This window comes from Fukomys damarensis, unplaced genomic scaffold, assembly GCF_012274545.1.
Source record: "Fukomys damarensis isolate Sample0158 unplaced genomic scaffold, DMR_v1.0_HiC HiC_scaffold_31, whole genome shotgun sequence".
NCBI classification, from domain to species: domain Eukaryota; kingdom Metazoa; phylum Chordata; class Mammalia; order Rodentia; family Bathyergidae; genus Fukomys; species Fukomys damarensis.
Window position 1 is genome coordinate 23,710,791 of NW_022900943.1, and position 16,184 is coordinate 23,726,974.

Below are 16,184 nucleotides of genomic sequence, written 5' to 3' on the forward strand. Positions count from 1 at the left end.
TATGTAGAGAAAACCCAGAAGTCTAATCTCTGTGAATTTGAGACCAGCCTGGGCTACATAGTGAGTTCCAGGTCAGGCTCAACTACACAGTGAGGCCCTGTCTCAGAAAACCAAAACAAACAACAACAACAACAACAAGTACAGAAGTCTGGAGGAAGACATAGGAGACATAACAACCACATGCACCATCTTTAGGATACGATATTTGGGGAAAATTCAATGTTAGCTGAATGTCGTAAGGGCTTATTTACTTTTTTAATTGTTGTTAAACATATTAAAAGATGAAAAGTGATCTCTGTCATGCAATTTTAAAAATTCAAAAAGCTTTTAGATGACAAAATGGAGGCAAAATTTGTTACTGAAAATTTTGATACAGACACACTCACTTCTTACCCTTTGCGAATTTGATAGTTAAAAGTTAAAGTTCTTTAAAAAGCCGCAAAAAAGAAACCCAAATTATAAAGAGCCAAATCAATGATAGGTAATAGAAAGGAGCTAGATTTATAGTTACGTATAGTACGACTGCCTGATATGAGGTCTTACTCTTTAATTTCTGCTTATTGATAACCAATGAACACTTGAAATCTTACTGACACAGCAAGATTTTAGTAAAGAGTAAGTTTGCCCTGGAAAGACATAATATTTCAGTAATGATATTTAGCTTCAGCCCAGGTATGTTTACCTTACGATTAAATAGTTTGTTATTGTGAGTCTCCAAAATAGAAGGGAAAAAGGAAAGCCTGGCATTTGGTGCCCCCCGATCTCTATCTCTCATAACCTTTCTTTCTTAGGGTACTGTGGGACTGAACACAGGGTACCTGCATGGAGCTACATCCTCAGCCCCTTTTTAAAATTTTCAGACAAGTTCTTGCTAAATGCCTTGACTAGGCTCGAACTTGTGATCTTCCCTCCTTGGCCTTGGAGAGTACTGTGTGGCTCAGCATATAATTCATTTCTAAGTGTCTTAGTGTCCACTTTAGAGTTAATAATTTCTGTCTTGTAGGAAGCTACTTAAATGAAGATTAATGGCTAAACATTGCTGAAATCCTTTGGAATTTTTTGAAGTGTTAAATGCATTCCCATTTATTATTTGATTTATAAATAACTTCACAAAAAATAAATATATTGTTTCCATCAATCTTCAGATTAGGGGATGATACTAGATATAAAGAAAATAGGACCAACCTAACTTGGCAGTTTTCCCAAATTTACAAGACTGCGGAAGCTAGACTACTTTATACCAACTCTGAGCACCAGTTGTTTACTGGAATGAAACTTAGGGAACGCAGATTGCTTGAGGATCTTCCTATCCAGTAGAAGTTAGGAAGAGATGAGAAGGGATGATTATGGCAATCACTGTAGGAATTAGAAGCTTGGAGGAAAAAAAATGGATAAAGAAGATTTTTAGAAAGCTTTTCTCCTTTTACATGCAATGTAACTTTGCTCCCTAAGACATCTTCTGAAAATTGCACATTATCCTTTCAGGGAGAAAATGTTCTTTCCGAAGTATTGATTAAAAATACATTTTCTAGGGGTTGGGGATTTAGCTCAGTGGCACTGCACCTGCCTTGTAAGTGCAAAGTCCTGAGTTCAGTCCCTGGTACCCCCAAAAAACCAACATTTTTTACCCCCAAAGCCCAATAGTGTGGTTTCTTGGATGTCGGATAGTGACAGTTCTGTACTGAGCTCACCCTCCTGTCTGTCTCGCAGGTGTGAGAATGCTGGACGGAGATGTCACGGACATGGTGGAAGCGAAGTCAGTCAGCTTCAACCCCCAGCACGTGCACATATACAGTGCCAGTTGGGGCCCGGATGATGACGGCAAGACTGTGGACGGACCAGCTCCTCTCACCCGGCAAGCTTTTGAAAATGGTGTTAGAATGGTAGGTTTGAACAGCACCAAGCCTTATCTGAGGTGATGATTCTCCGATAAAGCATGAGCGGGCATCCATCCCATCCTCCAGGGTGGAGGAATGCGGGGGGCTGGTGGGCCGAGCCAGCAGACACGCTGATGGAAAGGGATGGCGGACATTTGGCATTGTGAGTTGTCTCTGTTCTACCAATGAACCAGGAACTGATGAGGAGGAACTGTTCCTCCGACAAGAACAGAAGTGTATTTAGATGCTTGCGTTCACTGAAAGGAGCTGTGTAAATTAATATGTATCAGTCTTGCATTTGGAACAGCAAATTCTTGGGCTGTGAGATTGGACTTATGAACACGCTCCACTCCGTGATACCCTTTCCTTTATCATCCCTTCCCTAGTCTCCCCTCTATCCTAGTACAGTATTTTTTCTGCTGGCTCCCAGTCTCCCTGAGTAGGTAGGTAGAAACGGTCAAAGAAAACTCTACCTTGATGACTTTGCTCTTATTTGTATAACTCTTACATGCCATACTGTAGTGTATACCAGAACATAAAACTACAGTACTTTATTATACAGTACTCTTGGCAAAAATGACACTACTATATAACCAAGATGTACTGTACGCAAAAGACACTGATGCTCTATACACAAGATGTCCGTAACTGTACAAAGATGGGTGTAAGTCTGAAAAGTCATTAACAGGTGTGTTGTTAAGCAAGGAATATCTGTATATGCTTGTTTGGTGGTCACTTCCTAGCCAAGTAATAGTTTAGGTTTAGTGAGGACATTCATTTTGCTAGCTCCTTCAGTTTTCAGCTACATCAGAGCCCTCTACATTGTAGGATAATGTTTGAAGTGACCTACAACTTTCCTTACAAAGTGCCTTAAAACCAATAATCTGGTGATTTCATTATTAAAGCTACGGACTACAAATTACTACTTCTGGTCCCTATGCCAGTAATAGACTGGCCATTCAAGTTAGTTAAGTAAACTAATCCTAGTTCATATTTCATCTTCAAGTGGTGTGTACAACACTTATGATAGAGCAATCTGAAATTTCTCATTGATATAGAAATATGTGTGTTGATAACACACACAGCCTTATGCTTACACATGGACATGTGAAGGACGCCCCATATCCAGTAGCTAGTTTTACTAACAGACTAACAGAACTGAATCAGGCATCACAAACCAAAAGTTCCTCAATTTATTTTTGCTAGAGAATTTGTCATTCAGTGGAAATCTTAACTGGAATATTGATGTGTAAAGTAAATTTGGTTGAAAGAAGAGTTAAAAAACAACAGCTAAGATTAGAAATAAGATCATGTGAGAAAAACTATTAAAACACATAGGAAGACCATATTTAGAAATAAATGATGAGGAAAAATTACTCTGTACTCATTATTGATTACAAAATTAAGCTATGCTTATTGTGATGGAACATACACAAAGATGTATGAAGATGGTATTATGATAGAGTTCTCCACCTGCCTAGTTAGGCCTTGCTAAGAGTGAAAACTATTTTTCCACACGCTTCCAAATATTAGCATATCAACTGGGATCATATTATGCCGCTACTCTTTGCTTTTTTTAACTAATGATATCCCATGGGCATCATTCCAGGGATTTTGGAGCTTAGCGATACTGTAATTTAGAGCCTGAGGGTGTATCTCAGTGATAGAACACATACTTAGCATGCATGAGGTCCCAAATTCGATCCCTAGCATGAGAGGCAATAAGGAGGGACTCATTTATCTGACATTTCATTGAGCATCTTTCCAGTTTTAATTGAAAGAAAAATATTTGGCTTGAAAATGAGCCATTAACTTTTACAGTGGGATTAGTAACTACAGAAATAACTCTTTAAAACAGCAATTTATTTTCTGGCTCTTAGCACTGGTCATCTAAACATGGGAAAGCAGTGGGGATCCACTGAAGTGGATTAAGATCAACTGGTCATCATTTCCGTGCGTTCAGTTCACAGAGGCTTTCACATTAGGCTACCGTCAAGGTCAGCATCTGTCATTTACTTTTCTCTGACCTTGTATGGCTCAAATTCCTCCTCTGCTTTCCTGTTCTTATCTAAAGTGGGGAAATAATAAATAGTGCTCACTGAGATGAAATGCATGTAAAGGAATTAATGTAATACCTGAAATATAATGAATGCTCAATAAAAGCGGTATTTTCAGAAAAATGATCACATCTTTTCAAAAAACCTTTCGCCATGTTTTCAGTTCCCTACCCTTCTCTTCTAAATCAGGAGTTCTAGATGAATCCATTGAGTTATCTCCTGGTATAAATTGGTGCTAATGTGTAGAAGCCCAGATTCTGGGCAGATTTTTCTGAACTTGGTGATGTCTTTTACTTTTTTCCTCCCTCTGTCCTATGTACCTTTAATTGTACTTTTCCCTTGCAAAAGCATCTTCCACTTTACTCTGACAACCCTTGGTCTTGGAATTTATTTCAGTTATCCATGTTTGTGGTCATGAATTCAGTTTATATTTCCCCAAAAGATGTTTCTCTCAATATCTATGAATATATAATTTATTATTGTTAGGCAGAGAATTAGATAGTCTTTTCCAGGAATATAGAATCTTGTACTATTCTGGAATCAGGCATTAAGTGAGACAGTGCAATTTATATTCTTTGAGATCATTCTGATTTATTTCTGCACATAATACACATTGTCAAATATATAGAAAATAATTGGGTAAGTACTTTATGCAAAGTTAGATTTTAGGGTAATAAATAAGTGGTAAGTTGGCTGAGTGATTTAAGGGATGGAGGAATAAATAAAACAATAAATAACAAAAACAATAATTTAAAAAATTCCTTCTATTAGGAAGGAAACTTACGGGATGGTGGAAGTCACTCTGGTCTGTTGAGGTTTAACTGTCATCTGCCAAATTTCAGCAGTCAGAGCTTATTTATTCCCCTTTTAAATTCAGTGAACTCCCAGTTTCTATTCACTCCAGATAAAAGGGTGAAGAAGACACGAAGTTTTACGTGTAGTTCATAAAAGACACCCCACTCCAGAAACATCAGAAAACAAATAAATAGAGAAACCATCAGAGTGATTTCAGCTGAGGATAAGTGTAATGAATGAATGAAATAAAACTGGTGCTTGTGGAGTTGCTTTAAGGGAGGTGCTGATAATTGAACGGAGACGCATGAGATGATCCTGAGCCATTCAGGTGAACTGGAGGAGGAATGTTCCATGAAGGAGGAAGAGGAAGGTCAAAGAATGCTGTCTAGGGAAAGACTGGAATATTCCTAGGACAGAGTGCCAACCTGCACGTAGGGAGCAAAATTAATAGAAGGAGCAGGAAGAGATGGGTCGCAGGAGTGGGCAGTGGCCATCTCAGCATGGTTTTCTAAACCATAGAGGAGGTGCATTTATTCCTTACAGAATAAAATGGTTTTAAACACAGTAGTGTCCTGACCTGATGTACAATTCTTTCAATCGCTGCTGTGCAGAGAGCGAACAATATGCGGGGTAAGGAGTAAGGAGGCAAAAGTGAAAGACTGAAGTGAACCAGGAGAGATAAGCCAGGGTGGCAGCTGTGTCAAGACCACCAAAGAGATCAGGCAGCCAGAGGGAGAAGCCCAGGTATCAAGAGAGATTTTCACTGAGGAAATAAATAGTTTCGCTCTGGGAGTCCAGGTATCGATGGCATCCATTCCTTCTGCTTGCTAATCAAAAAATGTAGCAAATATTGCATTTCAAAATGCTCTCTATTTGTTTGCTACAAGATAAGCATTTGGCTCGATAGAATGTAACACTGCTTTCTTAGACTTTAACGAAATCAGAATTGATTCAATTTGTGGCCCCTTTAGGATTAATGTGCCAAAATTGCATTTGGGAAACTATGTTAAACAAAGCAGATTGCAGTCGACAACTTGCTCTTTCTCCCAGGGATTGCATTTTATTTGATGCCAAGGAGGTAGTAAATTAAATTCAAGTGTTCAAATCACATAATTTGGGCTACACTTAATTAATGATAATATAACAGTAGCACCATAAACAATATTTACCATTTGGACGCTATAGTCACTCGAAGCTTTAAAAATCAGTGATTTATTTTTAATTTGTACAATAATGTCATAGTTTCTATTCTCTCCGTCTTTATAGATAAGGAAAAAAATCAAGCATAGCTAAAAAGAAGTCAGCATGTGACCTCAAAGAAAACAAGTTAGCTCTGTTACATGGTGTGGCTTCTTTTTTTTTTTTTCACTCCTCTGTTTTGACTCCTCTGTTTATCTGGACCACATGCTGTGGCTTGTCTTCTGTTTCTGTGGTCAATTTATTGTTCATTTTCTACCTACGGCCACCTTTCCGTTTGGTTATTGGACCCCATTTCTGTTTATCCCATCAAAACACTTGTCATTTCAATTAAGTTTTTCTCTTACCATCAAAATTTCCGTTTCGATTCTGTTATCAATTAACAGAATTCTTCCATATGATTAGTTCTTGTATCTTAAAAGAACTGGTAAAGAATCTCTCTCATCTTATATTGCCTTCCTATTACTGTCGTATTTCTCTTTTTCCTTTTAGAATCACATTCTTTGAAGCCATTTTCCCACTTGCCCTCTTAACAGCTCTTTTTTTTTTTTTATGATTGCTTGAAGCAGTTGCCAAAGAACTCAGTTCTCCTGTGCAGCGTTCTGATCATGGTCATAGTGACTCCCCATGTAAGACCCCGTGCTTGCGTTTGAGCTCTCACCTGACCTGTTCTAATACACAGGCCTACCTGGTTCTTCCTGCACACAAGACAACACACATACTGCAACACTTCAGAGCCCTTTGTTTTCCTACGGTTGTTATTCCTCCTTATGCTTATTATATGTGCTCACCTTATTGATTATTTTTTCCAAAAATATACAGAGTCTGACTGCTTGTTCTTCTTGGATCCCAGGTACCCAGAACAGTATCTGATTATCAACTGGTGTTTAGGGAAGAAAGATGGAATGACTCAAGGCATATCTAAGTGATACCTATGCCAATTTGTTCCGTGTACTCAGTTAATTTTCTCAAAGTTAACGCTTGCGTTGCTTTTGCTTTATATTCTGGAACTGAACTATTAATATACATGTTGCAGTATGGTGGTTAAAATGCCTATACTCTGGATTCGGACTCTCTGGTTCTGAAATGTGACTTCTAGTGCTTTCTTCCTCATTTAGGTTAACATCTCCAAGGATCAGTTTGCTTCTCCATAAAATGCAGCTACTTGCTAAGCATTAACATAAAGGGGCATTGTAAGGATCACATGATTAGTGCCTACAAAATACTCAGCACAGTGCCTGGAACATCGTAAAATCCCTGTTATGAATCTTAATTCTTGACCCCACTGAAAATGGGAAAGGGTAATAGACATAATATACTCATTAATCATCTAAAGTAACATAAATATCTTGATTTTTCCACATATCTGGCTTTAATCAATTTGGTATTGCCGAATGACCCTTCTGGAAAAGAATTATGTGATATTCAGACTATTACTAATTAATAGTCTATGTAAATGAGAGAGAATACTAAGAAAACATTTTCTAAAGTGTTTTCCAAAAACCACTAATTTAATAAAATGCTTTTAAAAATGGAGTGGTAAAGGGATTTTGCTGTGAAGTATACTTTAGAAACACTACATATTATACAGGTCCTTGGGACATGTAAAAGCATAGCAAAAGCTCTGAGTAGTCCCGCAGTTGTTTAACTTTATTTAATCAGTGTTCTCAACTTTAACCATATGGAAGCTTTTCTTTTTATGACTTTTTAAAATTACTGTTAATTTTAATCTCATTTTAGATTATGTGGAGCAATTTCATGAAAATTTCACTAAATGCATTATTAGACCTTTAGAGTCAGAACAGTAGAACCAGAAATAATTCAAATGGTAAATTGTTTTTACCATCATGTATATATCTTCTTTACTGTTGGTCATACCCCACTCGCTTGATCTGCTTCTGAAAAGCTATCGTATTTTTCTCCCTTTCTTCTTCCTGGTACCTAGCATGTCTTGTTTGTACTGTTCCCTAAAAGTCTATGAAATCTGCCCTCTGTGCATGATAAGCAGAACCACCATCTCTCACACAGACTTCCTCAAAACTCCCAGTTTAAGTTTCTACTTTGACTTGTGTGAACACTGCAACGTATTTTTATATGCAAATCTTTTCTACTTTTTTCCTTTAAACATCATCACTATTGCCTTTGACTGACAGGAATATTCCAGGCTTTGAAGCAGGGCACTCAGGGTCTCTTCAAAATTTGCCAGGGGTCTCAGAATTGAGATTTTTGTATGACATTTTAAAAAGGAACAGTTTAAAATTCTTCTGGTTCGCACAGACGTGGTTCCTCTCACTGTCCTGAGGCCATGGCCTGACCCCTGGGCCCAGAGTTCCTTCAGGGGACGTTCTGGGCTTCATTTTCCCAGTCAGCCCTAAATAGGAAAAGGATTTTATAAAACAGGTGAGTTATTTAACAGTGCTTCAGATAGAGGTAGGTGACTCTGGGCTTGGCGATTTCAGAATAAGGAGCTAAGGCCCTCTGCCCTTCATCTGCTCCTGCTTGCATTCCAGAGACATTCACTGCATGGCTGTAATAAAGCCAGACGCTTTGCTGAGCAGAAAGGGAAGTGCATAAACTCTTAGCCCATGTCTTAGGAGAGCTAGCTCACCATGTAAGGGTGAAGGACTGTTCCAGAGGATGGGTGACCCCCGCCAAGTCTCTCCAGCTCCCAGAGTCTATAGATGAGAGCTGAATAAACAGCACACAGCAGCAGCACTTACAGTAGTGTGGTCTTGTTGCCTTGGAACCATCTTTTCCCTGAGTTTGGATTATTAGGAATGAATAAGACTTGGTACAGTTGATGCTCATCAGGCATTGTCTTACACTTGACAGCATATCATAATTTCCTGGCAAGTGCATTTTTTATAAGATTCTTCAGAAAAATAGTAAAACCTTGAAATTGAATATTTTTAGAAAATATTTTCAGAAGTATTCAGAATATTTTCAGAAAAGGCTATATTATGGTTACGAGTACGTCCCTTATTATTTTATGAGGAAATCAGAAAAATAGTTCTTAAACACTCAGTATATGCCAAGCATTGGTTTGGCACTTATATTTGTCTCTTTTTTTCTGCAAAACTCATGCAGTTCATTGTAGACATTTTAGGAGCACAACTTACAGAATTATATATATATATATGTACTTTTAAGTCTGACTTAGAGTTTGTTTTTGGAAATATCAATAAGTAATTGAAGGAATTCATAACAGAACAGAGCCAATGTTGAGGATCAGGAAGAAAAGTCAGTGGAATCAGAGTCATTGGCCTTCAATATCCCGGTTGGCACCATGGTCTGCATCCCAGCCTCACATTATTGTACTTAGGAATTCAGATGGGAGCGGCAATATGTGATGGGCATTTACTGCACATTTCTGGCTATTGAATCTCTTAGGATTTCCCGGGTTATTATTTCACCTTCCTAGCGTCAGTTGCCTTTTCAGTGCGACAGTTGTGAAAATCAACTTGAATATTGCGAGTATTTGCTGAAGCACAAGATTTCTTTGTAGTCATATGCTACATGTGCACACATTTCTCCACATTCAAATTAAAGGTATATGTTTACCACGAAGGAAGAGGCATAATGAACTTGTATAGTAAAAACAGTGACAATAATGGTTATAAAATTAACTGACCCCGTCCAAGAGGGATATGCTTTAAATTTGATATGTGCCCCAGCTGTGTCAGCCTTGGAACCAATTTGCATTTTAATGAATGACAGGTTACTGTTAAGTTACTTAGTAAATGTTGCAAATCTTTGGAGTGACCTATATGAGTAGGCAGAGATAGGCGAGGAAGCTTAAAAGTGGTTCCACTTAACGGAATTTACTTTAGCTGGTATTTGTTTTAATAGCCTTCCATCAGAATATAGTTAAATCTTGGCTAAACTTTATATATTTAGTACTTTAATAAAGCTAACAAGTGACTTGCCAATTAATCCCAATATAATGTCTTCTATGTTGGAAATTAAAAAATGTGTCTTTCATAAATAAATATATTTGTATGTGTATTTAATTTCACATTCTATATCTGCCACAAAGTTATCTGACTTAGATTACTAAATTAATGTGAATTATGAATTATGCATAATGTGAATTATGCATTTTTATGGGCAGTGGCACAAGTTTTTTCTAGTCCTGTGTTTGTGCAAATTTCAAGTAGGTATAAAAAATTTGTTTTCAGATTTGGAGATTCATCAGTAACTCTGTGGGAAATTAAATTAACTTTTATAAATCCTATCCTAAGTCTCTCTGTTAGACCATTCTACCCCTGGATTAGCCAGATATTACTAACAGTCTTCTCTTGTTTTGTTTTGTTTGGTTTTTTTTTTCCCAGTTGTAGTGATTAGTAGGTTAGCTGGAGAGTGAGTGAATTCCCTAGGTACATTAGTCAACTTTGCCATCTCTGGAACACCATACCCAACACCCACAACTTGAAGGAAGAGAGGTTTAATGTGGCTCATGTTTTCAAAGGATTCAGTCCATGGTCAGCTGGCTCCAAGGCAGAAATATCATGGTAGAAGGGTGTGGTGGAGCAGAGCTACTTTGTTCATAGTAGCCAGGAAACAGAGCTTGAGAGAAAGAGATGAAGGACCATATGTAGTACCAAGGTCATGCCTCCATGACCCACCCAGACACACGCAGAAATGTACCTTACAAACAGACAGCACCCATGCCACTCAATTTGACAGTGATGCTCTAACTATCAATCACACCAGCAGTTCCACTATACTTTGGCTGTTCCTGTTATGATTTATTCCAATCCTGAGTTCCCATGATTCTAAACATAGATTGGAGAAAACTGATGAAGAGAGCAGACAGATCCATTTCCTTCAACAAAATAGGGCAGTCATCAGGAAAGAAAGGTCACACAGGGATAAATTGAGCTGAGCTGACTATATCGAATGATTTGAAAGTACATATGTCATCTACAGCAATAGAACTTAGTCTGCTTAGTCTGTGCATTCATTCCTTATCATGTTTGGTGAATAGAACCAAACCTAATATTCAGGCTTATAAATTTTCTTTCTTTCTTTCTTTCTTTTTTCTTTTCTTTTCTTTTCTTTTCTTTTCTTTTCTTTTCTTTTCTTTTCTTTTCTTTTCTTTTCTTTTCTTTTCTTTTCTTTTCTTTTCTTTTCTTTTCTTTTCTTTTCTTTTCTTTTCTTTTCTTTTCTTTTCTTTTCTTTTCTTTTCTTTTCTTTTCTTTTCTTTTCTTTTCTTTTCTTTTCTTTTCTTTTCTTTTCTTTTCTTTTCTTTTCTTTTCTTTTCTTTTCTTTCTTTCTTTCTTTCTTTCTTTCTTTCTTTCTTTCCTTCCTTCCTTTCTTTCCTTTTATTTTTTGGCCTCTCTGTAGCACAGACTGGCCTGGAACATATAATCCTCCTGCCTCAGTCTCCTCACTACTAGGATTACGTTTGTGTGCCCCCATGCTCAGGTGTGAACACTTACTTTGCTTGTAACTCTGGTGGCCAGTAGAGTTAGGCATTAGAACAAGCCTTATAGGAATATGCAGTGTATAGATTTATAAACTGTGTCTTAGCAAAATTAAGTAACTATCCATTAAGAAGCATGACTGGGTCAGACTTGAGTCTGTCTCTGTCTAGAACCCGTGCTCTCCACACTGCTTTGTGATATAGGCTCATACTGAGTAGACCATATGCATGGTCAGATGAATTGTGATCACAGAAGGAGGCACTGTGACAAAGACCTCTTCTGAACTTAATCCAGCAAGGATTTGACACACTCTGAACTTAACGTTCTCTTTTTCTTCAGCCTTGGAAGAGGCTGGCAATGCCCTGGGAAGTACTGGCGTTGTTCAGTTTGGTTACTGTCTCTTTGTTTGACCATAAGTTACTAAGGATCAGTGCTTCTCTTTTCCTGAGAAAATGCTGCCATGATGCTGGCCTTGTGGAGCCATTACAAAGACTAAATGAGACTGCACTTATGGAGTGCTCATCCTCCTCCAAGGAAGGCCCACCTTAGGTGCTTCCTTAAGGACCCCCAAAGTCCAGTGTCTTTCAAGACCAGAGTCTCGAAAAGAAAATATTAGCCTGATAAACAATTGCCATGTTTTTGGAAGTGTGGCACCCCCCCATTTAAGACAGTATTGAACTTATGGGTAGAAAGTGATTTTTTCTATTTCAGAAATGTCATGAGCTAGACCTTGTAAGGTCACAATTACTGTTTCCCATAGTAGAGGCTTGTAACATCATTCAAGCCCCGTGGTGGGCAACAGAGAGGGGCAACTCACTATTCTTTCAGAGTTGAGCTGGCAGTTGGAATCTGTTCATAATGAGAATTCCATAATCCAGAGCTAACTTTGAGAAAAATCTAAATTTTTCATTATTGTTGGACTGTCCCTTTGTCCTCCTTTCCAATTGCCTTTCCAAACATTTACGGTAAATTCCTTTCATACCCTTGTTGATAATAATTATTGTTATTCTCTATGAAAAGAACTTTTCAAATTTTACTCTTGCAATATAAATTTAAAGGGGTGGGGATTTAGCTCAGGGGTTCCAGTGCCTGCCTCGCAAGCACAAGGACTGAGTTCGATCCCCATACCCCCCAAAAATATATATAATGCTATGTTCCTGAGCAGTTTCAAATTCGGCACTTAATGTTAATATTGGAAATGTCCTTTTCAATTTAATAACTTTTCTCTCCTTAAAGTCTGGTTTTGCTATTGCTTTGGGATGATCCAAGATGTAGAAACTTTTCGCAGGTATGAAAATGGTTTTTATTCTCCAAAACATAAGATGGTGCTGGAGTGGCGAATATACTCAGAACAGCTGTGTTGGTGCTGTTAATTACTAATTGTGATTGTCTCAGAGAGCACGTGACACATGTGTACTTATCTAGCTGCTTAGAATGAGAATATTGAGAACCCCAGTCTACATATTTCTCTTTCCAACTGGTGTCAGTCATCTCCAAACCAAAGAAAAGCAACTTGCACAGGGCTCAAAACTTAAAGGACTGCAGACTGGACAAAAGTGAATAAAGCCTATTTTTTAAAAGTTTAAATGTATTTAATTGATACATAAAAACAAAAATAATGTGTGCAGATTTAACATATGTATATACTGTGTAATGTTTAAATCAGGTTAACTATATCTATCTTTCAAATGTTTATTGTATCTTTTTTTTTGTACTGGGGATCCAACTCGGGACATTGTGTGAGGCAAGTGGCAGAACCACTGAGCTAAATCCCCAGCCCAGAAATATTTATTAATTCTTATGATGTCAGTGAGTCAGATGAGGAAGAAGAGACCTCAGAAAAACAAGGGCTTGGCCAGAAGTAATGGGTCGTGGACAAAATGTTAAAATTATTGGGAAATTGTGTTGATTTGGGTAAGAAAGTAGAAGGAGAGGTTGTTTGTGTTTTTTAAAGTTTTCTTTAGTCCACTATTACTGAGCAATGTTTTTCTAAATCACATTGTTAGGTGCTTTCTGCAACATTGTCGGTACTAGTCACTCTTGCATGAGACAAGATGGAGCATGTTCTGGCCCCAGCCCTGCCTCTGACAGCTTCCCTGACTTCACTTCTGTACTTTCCACGTGTAGAACATTATGTGCTCACTCAGTGAACCTTTTATCCTTCCAACTTTTGAGAATATTCAAAAGCTGGAAGTGGCGATGCACACCTGTAATCCTAGCTAATCAAGGTGCTAAAGCAATAGGACTACAAGTTTAAGGCCAACGTGCACAGCGCACGGAGACCCTGTCTCAAAATAAAATGATTGTAACTTTGGTATGGCATTTGCCTAGCTTGCATTAAGCCTTGGGTTCAATCCCCAGCACTGAAAAAAATTATAGTGTATTATTCAATTAATTATACTAATTATAGTATTTTATTCAATTCCAAAATGTCAAGTCCGTGGCGTATTGGAAATCTAACAGAAATAAAATCCTTTGCCCGAATGCATTTTTATTTCTGGTAGTCAACACACCCAGTTTTTGTTTCTTCATAGATACCCTACTACCTTTTCTCCAGGAAAGACTAATTCTCTTGTTCTAGTTATGATATAAAAATAAACAAGATAAAAAACAATCCATACTGTTGAAGTACGTCGACAGGAACCAAATGCCATGCTGTCGCGCACTTCTGTGATAGATGACAAGGAGATGTGTTAGTTCTGCGTGTCATCAGAGTCAACCTTGACATAAGGACAGCTCCCAAAACAGGACTGCGTCTACCACATGAGTGGATGCTCTGCAGAACTTAGGAGCCAGCCAGTTGGTGAATGGGCAGTTGTGTGGGGAGGTGGGCTTTGTTGTCCAATCCAGAACTTTGTTTACCAGGAACTTGAGAGTTGCAAGTTCTGCATTTGCAGCCCTGGTTAATTATTTTGTATGCTAGTCTTTGCCCCTATGGCTCACTATCATCTCCCAGCTCACTTTGAAAATTGAGTTAAGACCTATAGACTCTCTGATATTAGTGCACCATGCTGCCCATTCATGGACTGGAACATGAACAATTATCTTGAGAAGATTATAACTGTGGAGTACATAGAAGTGTTTAACAGTTTGTAGTTTTCAGTTGCAAATCTTTAAATTAAAAAAATTAAAAATCATCATTTTCCCAGATGTACAAGTGACACCAGCAGCTGATTTCATAATCACTAGTGGGTCCCGTATTCCTTTAAAAGTGATATTGGCTGCATTTGATATGCTCAAGAAGCACAGAAAGTAATTTTTACTTCCATACGTAAATTAATACGGTGGCTAATAACTGCCCCTAACACGTTCTGTGTATTATTAAAAAGTTAAAGAACATTAAAAATTACTGCACATACTCGACTTAGTGACACCCATTCTATGCACAGAAAGTCATCATGCAGTGCAGTGGTGTGGCTGGAGCTGAGAAGATGGATTAAGTTAGGATAGGGAGGAAGTGAAATTGTGTCACGTGAGAAACAGTGGAAAGAGATGCAAAAAATGGGTCACTATTTATGAAAGCTGTCTTTATTCCACTGTCAGTGCATTTTTGTCATGGAGAAGCAGATAATAATTTCAATCATATTTTCAGTCTTTCTCGTTTCCCATACTTTGACAGGCTAAGTAGCATAGGATGGGAAAGATGGAGACACCGCTCCCCTGGATTAATTTTTAGGGGTAAGTGTGTGAAGGTTTTGATAGTTGTCCTGAGTCCAATGCAGAGTCCTATGGGCACCTTTGGCAGCTGGCTCATGAAAGCAGATACAGAAAGACTGAGGCCAGCGCAGGCTCTGAGGAAATGTGGGAGATGTTGGTGGAGGGTTTGTCAGGCAACTGTGCACACCGTCTTGGGAGAGCTGTTCTTTTCCATTGGTTAGCATTTTAATCTTGGGGTTTTTGCTTGGAAAAATGATGCTGCTCAACTATTGGCTACACTCAAATTACCTGAGAAGTAAACTATCATTATTGACTGTTTGGTTTAATGTAAAGTAGCTCCTCCAGTTACCTGAGTTATTTCAATAACACAAAAATGAAAAATTCTGAGAGCTGGAGCATAATCAAGTGAATCTATATACTCTTTACAGAGGACATTCCAACTGTGGAGTAGATTGCAAAAAAATAACTTTTAAATCCTCAATTTTAGGGTGAGAATGCTATGACTTGAAAATTTAGAATCTTGATGTAGGATTGTGCGAGCCAAAAGCAGTGCATAGTCTCCAGATTCCTAACTCTCACAGTCCAAATCTCTTTAATCCTTTAAAAACATTTTGTGTCTATCTCATTCAAGACCCTTGGGGAGGGGAGAGATGGCCCAATTTATTCCCTGGGCCTAATGCAATTTTATAGAATGAATTTCTCAACCCTCAGCCACTTACTCAAATGGACTGATTAAAGCAAAAAAATCTCAGCTTTAGCAAGAGATATTTTATTGCATCTCTGTCATTATTCATTCTCTGTGCCTCCCAAAGCAAGCTTTCTCCACCAAGTTCTACTGGTATAGCCTCTAAAGCTATGAGTTATGGTTATCTACTCATTTTGTGTCCCACTGCCAACTCTATTTCCTTTCTGGCTATTTGTTTGCTTGCTTTATTTTTATTTGCTTGTTTGTTTTGGTTGGACTGGGTATTGAACTCGGGACCTTGTACTTGTCAGACAGGTGAGCACCACTATTTCCCCGGCCCCAACTTTCCAAGTCACCTTTATGGTTCATGCTAATTATTTACCTTATGGAGGACCGTGGTTCAAGAAGTTATTAAAATTTCATAAAGAAGCAATATATGTTAGCAGTCCAGGGCAAATGTCATGTGGATGCTAAAATAGCAGTTAAACGC

The 16,184-nt window shown here is 38.0% G+C and overlaps 1 protein-coding gene across 2 annotated transcripts in view; it reads left to right on the top strand.

The window, feature by feature from the left end:
- Positions 1-16,184, top strand: part of Pcsk5 (proprotein convertase subtilisin/kexin type 5) — a 410,777-nt gene that overhangs the window by 163,385 nt on the left and 231,208 nt on the right. For both annotated transcript variants that reach the window (XM_033757658.1, XM_019207714.1), the window contains exon 7: positions 1,711-1,883. In XM_033757658.1, the coding sequence (XP_033613549.1) occupies positions 1,711-1,883 (173 nt within the window). The remainder of the gene's footprint in view (positions 1-1,710; positions 1,884-16,184) is intronic.